At 39.1% G+C, this 9518-nt stretch overlaps 1 protein-coding gene across 1 annotated transcript; it reads right to left on the bottom strand.

Annotated features, from left to right (window-relative positions):
• Window positions 1-1238: 1238 nt before the first annotated feature.
• Window positions 1239-7044, bottom strand: LOC107217976 (lysosomal acid glucosylceramidase). The gene is made up of 8 exons (XM_015655704.2): window positions 6798-7044; window positions 5769-5877; window positions 4044-4365; window positions 3514-3776; window positions 2652-3083; window positions 2467-2546; window positions 1873-2150; window positions 1239-1499 (listed from the first exon to the last, which is right to left on the bottom strand). Exons 2-8 carry the CDS (start codon window positions 5809-5811, stop codon window positions 1400-1402), a joined length of 1518 nt encoding a protein of 505 aa, XP_015511190.1. The 5' UTR covers window positions 5812-5877; window positions 6798-7044; the 3' UTR covers window positions 1239-1399.
• Window positions 7045-9518: the final 2474 nt, after the last annotated feature.

Raw genomic sequence — 9518 nt, 5'->3', positions numbered from 1 at the left:
GATGTCGTAATACATTGGCTGCTTGTCAAATTCTTCGGCCTGCAGGTTCACGATAATCGAGGCTCCTACAGTATTATCTCCAATTGGAACGACCGTATTTGTCTACAGCAAGATTCCGGTCCACCCAGCCAGTCATCCAGTTTTTCAAATTCTATAATGTTAACGGCTTTCTAATACAAGCTATCCCTTTCTTCACTTGAACGTATTACTACGGTATTTTATGAGAAAGTGAAGAGCGGTAGTACCACCAGCTTTTTTTAACGACTATTGATATCATATCCCAGATAAAATTCATTTGCTTATCACAAAAGAACAAATTCAACCCGGAATGTGAATCAATCAGTCCTAGAAATGAGTACTCTGATACCGGGAATCAGGTGCAGTGCAAATTACTGCGCGTGTCCAGAAGTATCGTCATTGAAACCCAAGGTGAAATGACCTACAATGTCATGGCAATATACGTATTCCAATAATGTTAAATACGTAGGTTTCTCCGAGGTTCCAAGACCCCAACTAAATAGTTGCAGTGAGTTTCTGTGGTGCCCCTACACCCAAAATACCATCATGTTGTATGCAACAAATCCTTAGCAATTATTGTGCATATTTACATTAGCTTGGATACAATGCGTATGAAGCTTAACATTCGTTACCCACGTTAAACTCCGTCATGATAAGAAACTTGTCGAGATACTGTCGCTGGATCTCCCCCAGAACTTTCGCGGGAATGGTCATATCCGCTTACCAGTGGATTGCAATACTAGCCGTAGAATTCCTCGCCAATTCGGCCTGAAACATTTTATCAACGATTAAGTCGAGACGTGTTTTTTTTTATCGTCATAGGTAAGGATCAAAGTTTTTTCATGCGTCGATTTGTGGATGATTGAACCAAGGTTTGCAGCCCACTTCCCAAATTCACTTGATCGTATGTCTTATCGCTGTCGCATTGCATATTAACTCGTGACTGATGAAATGAAGACGTAGCAGCCTGCGTGAGTAGAATAATTTTGTTACAATTATTTGAAAGGTAACTCTTCTTTCGTGTAAAATATGCTTCATACATTTTTCACACGTACGATTAAGAGCACGAGTAATCGAACGTAAACTTCGCTTTCATATTAAGATCTAGTTGTAATTACATCATTGGTCTAAACGAAGTTCAGTTCATCATGTACTTGATATCGGGGGTAAACTTCTGTAGATTTTTACTTATTTATTTTATTTATTTATTTTTTTTCCATTATTTTTACGTTACAGTGATTACTTATTTTTCTAATACCAATTTTTCAGATAATAATTTAAAAGCTGTACGCATACGAGTCTATATTATTTTATTGAAGATATATTTGAGGGTTCCGCCAATTTTTGTACACCAATAGTGCTCAGTAAATCAAAATGAGCATTACTTGTACATAATTGTGTGAATCGATTTTGCTGGCAGCTGTAAGCGAATCTGCCCTCTCTCTTTGTCAGAAATGATCACATCCTGCTGTGCACTGCAACTGGAAGTGAAAAAAACGTATTCGCCAACAGAAACCACTGGAAACAACGATTTTATTCCGAGTTTCAAAATCATATTCAAATATAGTAAAAAAGTTCAAGTAGCAGGAAGAAACTAGAGTTTCGGATGAGGATCCGAAAACATCGTTATTTGACGTCAGCTTTTCATGCATGTGGATGTAAATTTTATGCAATTGGTTCTTGTAGCGTGAATTGAAACAAAGAATACCATTTGAAGGTTTTCCTCTACAAGTCTTTTAGGTAGAACCCTAGTCATAGTTTGCGAAGATTTTTTATCGCAGCAATTTCAATTTCGCTAACATTGATTAGAACTGGCGAGGAAAACTTTGAGCTCTGAGTTGGTTTTGCACTTACTTGTTGTACATTACAACGACGATCTCGTTCTTCGGTGTCTTAAAGGCTGCAGCCTTTACCAATTCTTTTCCGCCGGTGAGTCCCACTCTGACTGAACCTGGTGTGATGAACTTGCTGAAGTGCGCGATGGCGTAATACATTGGCTGCTTGTAAAATTCATCGGCCTCTGAGTTCACGATAATCGAGGCACCCACAAAGTTTTGTCTCCAATCGGGACCACCGTATTCATCTGCAGCAAGACTCCAGTCCACCCAGCCAATTACCCAGTTTTTCAAATTCTATAATATTAACGGCTTCTCATTACGAGTTATCCGTTTTTTTCACTTGGACATGTTATTACGGTATTTTATGAGAAAATCAAAAGCGGCGGTACCACCTGCGTTTATTAAGGACTGGCGATTTCATATCCCAGGTAAAACTGATTGGCTCAGCACAAAAGGATAAATTTTACCAGGAATATGAAACAATCAGTCCTACAAATGAGTACTCGGATATCGTAAATCAGGTGCAGCGCAAATTACGGAGCGTGTTCAGAAGCATCGTCATTGATCTCCAAGGTAAAATGACCTGTAAATTTCACGGAAGTATACTTACTTGGATAATGTCCAACACGTAGTATTCTCCATAGCTCCAAGATCCCAAGGAACTAATAACATTGCCCCGCTGTGAAGTCACTGTATCCAAAACACTTTTATGTCATATGCAATAAATCCTTAGCAATGATTGTGTATATCCACAGTTATTTGGGTATAACGTGTACGAAACTCGACATCACTCACCCGTGGAGAACTCGGTCACAATGAGAAACTTTTCGGGATAACGCCGCATGATTTCGTCAAGTACGCTCGTGGGAACTACCGTATCCGCGTATCCGTGTATTGCAAGACCAGCCGTGTAATTCCTCGCCAATTCGTTCTCAAACATTTTATCGACAAACGTGTCGAGAATTGTTCTTTCATCGTCATAGGTGAGAATCAAAGTTCTTTTATGCTTCGATTTGCGAATAGTTGGACCAAAATTATTCGCAACCCATTTGCCGAGATCACTCGGTAGCCATCCCATACTGCCATAATGAGATAGGTTTAGCGTACCGACGTAAGGTTCGTTGCCCGTTGATATAGCCCACATTTTCAGTCCATAGTCCTCGTACTTGTTCAAATATTTTACAAGATAGTCAGCGTATACCTGGTAGTACTTTTCTTCTAGAAATCCTGTGGAGCACATGTACTGCATATATCAAGTCATTAAGGAATGCAGCAAAATCGACTCGGAATGCAGTAAAATCGCATAACTCTATCAATGGGTCTATAGTTTACGGATTGGAACTCATTTCGACTGATTATTCGTACAATGGAAATGAGTTTTGCGTTGTGGAGCAGTTGTGTATATTGTTACGAAGCGGAAAATTGAGAGAGGAGAAGGATTCATTTTGTGACGAAGCTCTCGTTTTAAAGTCTCAAGATAGACTGTTTTTACAATAATGTAGGTTGACACAGCAACCTTATTCTTTTGAAAGACATAAGAGGTTTATAAACGTCTTTTATCTATGGTGACTACTAGATCATTGGAAAGGGGACAAAACGGGTGATTTCACCCTTTGTAACAATATGATAAACGATGGCGATGCTATACAACACATACCGTAACCTGTGTAATTGTGATTCGTCCTCATCCATGGTGGCGCAGTCCATGCTGCTGACAAAAATTTAATTTCAGGATTCATTTCCTGGGCTTTTTTCATCAATGGAATTCTGTAGAGTAAGTCTTCAACTGCTAAGCTAAATCTTTCCAGTCCCACATCACCAGAGTGATCGTCGTAGGTGTATGGCCTAATAGACGAATCAGTTGAGCCGATCGGTACACGGGCGAAATAATAATTACTACCTGCGGTAGTGAAGTACGATCTGAAAATTTGTAATATCAAAATTCACGGTACGGACAACACTGGATACGTTGAATATAGCGCTGCTCTGACCTACCATACACTTAATGTAATAACTGTTTAAAATATATAGATTTAATAGAGAGTAAGAAATTTTTACATGAATTGGAATGTTTTATGTTATTGGCGCATTTTGGTCTTTTCGTAAACCATGAAGAAATTAATGATATTAAGGGAAAAGTGTCTCCAATGATTTCGATCTTGTGTGTTATTATATGTGATGTCAAACCTCATTAAATTCTCTTGAGTATCAGAACTGAGCGTTTTTATATTCAAGATCGCCGCATCGCTAAAAGCGCCTCCAAAGCCCTCGATACTTTGATACGTGGTGTCAGGATCTATTTGGAAACTATTGAGATCGGCAGTCCATTCCTTGACAAAATCACCCTGCGTTTTTTCGAGTCTCAGGCCGTCTTGACTTGATGTGTATCGAAGATAAGAACCATTCCCAGTGATATTGGAAATCTGCGTATTGTCGCAATACGTAGCATTGCATACACAGACTATTCTGTCGTTTCCGAAATTGCGACGTACACAAGGACAAGTTTGCGCTAAAAATTTCAATATCGCACCTTGAGTGACTGCTTTTTTGAGTGCAGCGCCTACTCAATGGACACACGATAGTATACGATACGTCAAATATACGTAAGGGTGGTTTAATTCGAGTATAAGTACAAATTATAAACGTCCGAAAATCAACGTTGCACAAACTGGTAGGTATTATCCAGCAGCGATAAACGTTTAGACTACATTGTCAGAACTCCATAGGTTTATTATACGTTTAAAAATGAATATCTTGATGACTTATGAGAAGAAATTACAACATTCGTATATTTCGCTGTCGAAAAAGCGTTGAATAACCGTATATGTCGCAGTTGTATCGATTTGCAGCCTTCTACCGTTTGCTTTCGAACATGATTATCGTTTTATGAACTGTGATGTTCAACGTTGAAAGTAGTCGCTGCAACAACGTATATCATTAGTTGATAATACGTTTTTTGTTCACCTGACACGTGTCATTTCCAAACGATAATTCTGCATCCTACCATCATGTAAGTAGGTATGTATGTCCGTTTCTGTGAGGTATGGAAGCATAACATATAGTTACTCTGAAAATTATGTGGTAACTTCCGCTTTAACGATTCGGTGAAATGTACGCTACTTTATCTTACAGTGGACAATGTGGACTTTACTCCTGTGAATCTGATCAAATTGTGCTTGTCTAAACTTTATACAAAATACTTAATAGCATCAGATTACAGCAATGCCCAAAGAATTACCGTGTTAAGTTTCGAATAAGTAATCAAATTTTCAATTTCAGACAATTACACTATAAATTTACTGACTATCTAACGATTTACTAAATTTGGAAGGTAAACGCTCTTGTAAATTTATTTAAAATTGTATTGTGAGTGCAAATTCGGAAATCATAATCTCATTGATGACTTTTTGATGACTGCATTATTTGTCATGCCTGTGATAGTCTTGACGTTCATGTGATATGTATAAGACACGTATCCCATGTATAATACACTAACAACCGGGTTACTTTTACACGTGAATTGGAGCGACGTACTTAAAACGTATAAATACGACCGATATTATACTCACACAAATATACGTCTCAAAATCTTCCGACAATACCTATCACAACCGGTTAATAAACGTAAAAAATAACGACATGTGGCAGACATTCTGAAAAGCGTTATCCATGCTTCATGAACGTTTTATAAACTTATGGTTTTATACTCTTTCTCAACGTTTATCATACTACCGTGTGTTTGTTGGGTATTTAAAAATTCTTGTCAGACAGTATAATTAGGTATCCAAAAATCAATCGTGTCCAACAATTTTTGTACCAGGGCATTTATTCATTTACCAATCACAGTTCAAACGCGTTGTACAGAAAACGCTGAATAATTGAGCAATTTGATTAATCGAGTTCAGTACTTACCTGTATATACACACGCGACTATTAACAAAATGCAACGCCACATGATTTTCCAATCTACTCTTCACGAGTTTGATATGTAGTTTGATTCGACTGCCTTTCAACAACCAACCTGAAATGAGCAATTTATAAGTATTTCATCACTAAAAAGGAATTTACGTTGAAGAGTTTCCAAGGTCTCGATGAACTCTGTAAAAAAGTCCTCGAGATTATATGGCTAGGTATGTATATAATACTTCTGCCACAAAAAGCATTCGAAAATATTCACGGGTATACCTGCAACGGGCTACTAATTCGAAATTAATATACACTTCTCGCAAAAATTAAGGGAACAACAAAATTTTCGCAATTTTTTGGTGATTTTCAACAGGCTGTATTTCAGTGAAAAATGGTCGTGCAAGAAATAAAAAAACAAAGCTTTTGAAGCTTGAAGACTCTAGTTTTTGAATTTTTTGGTTAAAAATTTTTCGAAGCACTATTAGCCATGCAATCCTTGGATAAAGCACGAAGAAAAAATTTTCAAAATTTTTTACATTTTTTCTTTCGCTCTACGGGCATGGAAAAATTTTTCCGAGCTAAACCAATGCATAGGTCGCATAGCCTGTTTATTCAGCTTCAAGATGCTTTTTTTTAAACCTCGATACGACCATTTGTCTTCGAGATATCGAATTTTGAATGCCAAAGGATCCTTTTTCACTCAACTGCCGATATCTCTGGAACTACTGGTCGCACAGCGAGCCAAAGGGCAGTTTCTTTTTCTGTAGAAAATTTCCTACAAAAATCTGTCAAGGTTGATGTAAAAAAAAATTTTTTTCCACCTGTAGCGTTAACGTGAAAAAAGAGCAAAAAAATGCCATTTTGCCTTTTTTTGGATAATCGACTGTATCTTCGTCAATATTGGGGGGAAAGCTTAGGTTAGAAGAAAATTTTACAGCCTAATGTACCCCAAAGGTCCCCCTAAATCGGTAGATCAGACATGCAATAGAGCTTCCAAACAAGAATGACTACGCAATACTCCATTCGTAAACTCACCACAAAAATGCACCACAATGATGACTAAAGGAATAAAGGTCATATGCTCAACGCAATGGAACGAAGAAGAGTTCGCGGAATGGCACTGAAATTGTTTGAATCACACCTCACAAACCAATCGCAGAGAGCTGAAGTCTACGATTTAAATAGTACACCGCAACTCGTTAACTATGGAAGTTCAGAAGGCACGATACTATTTGCAAAACTCTTCACAAAGTACTTCAATAACGTGCTGAGAAACAACATCCATTTCGAAATTATTTTCATGCAACTGATAGTCATGAGATTAACGTAACTCATGGCAAGAACCGTAAACAGCCGGACTGTTTATACACATAATACCATTTGAACATCTGAATAAACGGCTACCCACTTACCAATAATCCACATGAAATAACATTGATGCTTTGCAGGCCAACGTAGCGAGAGGGACGAGAAAACGTTCGATTCCCCGTAGCAGTCACATAATCATTGTTAATACCATTTCATCGATTTTAACACATCGTCATCGACATTTGATCTCCTTAGTGAATAATGACGTGTGGTTGAATACTAAAAAAAAAACGAAGACACGCAGTCAACTTAATCGTAAATTTTTCAATCTTTTGCATCGCTGAGTCGTCACGTTCATGACATCAAAAAACGTGGTTGACATTATCTCAAAATTTTCAATAAAGATATCGAAAATAATCCGATGTCATCGACCGCCAATAACACCTGTTTGATCACACAACGGAGCTGTTGCTAAAAATCAAACAAAGGGCTGAGTGATTTTCAATTTATTTCTATCTTTTAAACGAATCTCGTTATTATAAAAAACAATTCTATATTCTGACACGTGTTAATTCCTGCAGCCTACCAAATTTGAATTATGATTATGTCATACTTGATTAATTGCAACAATATTCCATGGCACATTTTACCGTTGATAATTGGGTGAATGAATGTATGAGTGTATGATTTTAATTGTAATGACATAGATGATTGAATGCGCATGTATCTATATGATATATGGAAGTAAAAAAGTGAAATTCAATGAACGTGATTTAAAGATTTTTATCGTTGTTTATATTTTATTTATTTAGTTCAATGTCATATCCATCATCGTTCTTGTTTTTGTAAACCTGTCCATTTTATTTTAATCATAGACTCAAATTCTTAACCTTCGTCTCGTTTACATTTGGCTCTACCTCGTTCGTTTATATATTGTAGCGTGGCATTTTTGATGCCCGTTACAAGAGGCTCCTTGAACCCTGGGCAGAACCAAAATTTAGGGTTTTCCGAGATTAAGTCGCGAAGTCTTTGCAAAAGAGCGCCAGGACCAGAGTCACGCTTCCGAAACTACGAGAGGGAACACTTTAGCGAACAGCGTAAGATATTTCAGGTTTTTTTGTTTTTTTTATTTCTCGAGCTACGACGGGATCAGGCAGGAAGTCGGCACCGAATTCGAGGAAATTGCGGAGTGGCGGACTAGCGACGATTGCGAAGGAAGGATGTCGAGGCTGCGAAAGGGGAGCCAACGCAGATCCCCGCATCGCGGGATTCCCGCTGGCGGCTGGCGCGCCGCAGCTTCTCCCCCTTCACGTCGCCAACAATTGGCCGGCGAACTTGCGACGGACCGACTAGCGACGAGGGACCACCACGCTCACCACCAAGACGCCATGGAGATGCGCAGAGGACGAGATTGCGATCTAGCGTTAAGTTCTGCTCCGCGATGCTATTAAAGGTGCGCGTCGAGTTGCGCAATCGCCCAAATCGACGACGGGTCGATTACTGCGTATTCTTGTGAATATGACGTCACGTATGGGATGGTGTATCGAGATCCGTGTTGCGACAGGTCGTAGGTTTTTGAAACCACTCCAGTTCTGGCGGTCATGATAGGTAGTCACGTTTTGGGGAGTTTCGCGAAGTAATGGAGCCGCCCAAAAATCGCGAGGGTGATGGAGAGGATGTTGCGAGGATGTGGAAGGTAAGCGCTACTATATTATTATAGCGGCGAGTAACGGATAGCCGTTTTGGATTTGCGTTGTAGAAAAGTACTCAAAATTCTTTTGCCGATTCTTTTGCTTGATGACCGTAGCCTGAGTGCGCGTAATGGAGTAGAGTGAATTTTTAGTCCTTGAAAAAGTTGAGTAGTCACGGGGTTTAGTCGAGTCTCTCTCGTTTTTGAAACTAATTACAGCCGAATTCCGCTGTACCGGGTCGAGCCGAGTTTTCGGGTTTTTCAGTGTCACCTCTCGAGTAGGTCGCGAAGTGCCGAATTTGAGGGCTCGAATTAACGAATAACTTCTTCGATGATTTTGAGAAGGTTTGATTTCGGATGAATGCGATAGCCTTTAGTTGAGGTTACGATTAGTTGCGCTTGCGCTTAGTTAAGTTTTTGTTTATTCAAGGTAGTGTTCAGTTGAGTTGAGGTTACGTATCGTCAAAATTGCCGTGCGTTGAGCAGCGGTTGGGACAAGAAGTCCGTATATTGGGTTTTAGTTACGTCTGAAGTATGGTGGCGTTTAAGGATTTGTTTAGTCGAAATAAGTAGGAAATAAGCTTTAGGTTAAGTTGTCACGTTTAGATTTAAGGCAGCTCGCGGTAGCGTGGAAGCTCCGCGTCGGGTAAGGCCTCGGGTGAGATTGAGGACGCCGTCTGTTCGGTAGCCCGACGGCGCACCGTCGAGAAAGTAGTTTTAGTTTCGGTTTCGAGCAATCATTGCTATTGAGGAAGAAT

This window comes from Neodiprion lecontei, chromosome 3, assembly GCF_021901455.1.
Source record: "Neodiprion lecontei isolate iyNeoLeco1 chromosome 3, iyNeoLeco1.1, whole genome shotgun sequence".
NCBI lineage: Eukaryota > Metazoa > Arthropoda > Insecta > Hymenoptera > Diprionidae > Neodiprion > Neodiprion lecontei.
The sequence above is the reverse complement of the archived record's forward strand: the minus strand, read 5'-3'. Positions and strand labels throughout refer to the sequence as shown.

What these genes read in the sequence shown, in the direction of transcription:
- LOC107217976 (XM_015655704.2), bottom strand. Translation starts at nt 5,811, where the DNA reads ATGTGGCGTTGCATTTTGTTAATAGTCGCGTGTGTATATACAG. An exon ending in TGTGACCGAGTTCTCCACGG is followed by an intron (nt 2,547 to 2,651) that starts GTGAGTGATGTC and finishes TTTTGGATACAG; the next exon opens with TGACTTCACAGCGGGGCAAT. An exon ending in GTCGTTGTAATGTACAACAA is followed by an intron (nt 1,500 to 1,872) that starts GTAAGTGCAAAA and finishes TTTCACTTCCAG; the next exon opens with TTGCAGTGCACAGCAGGATG.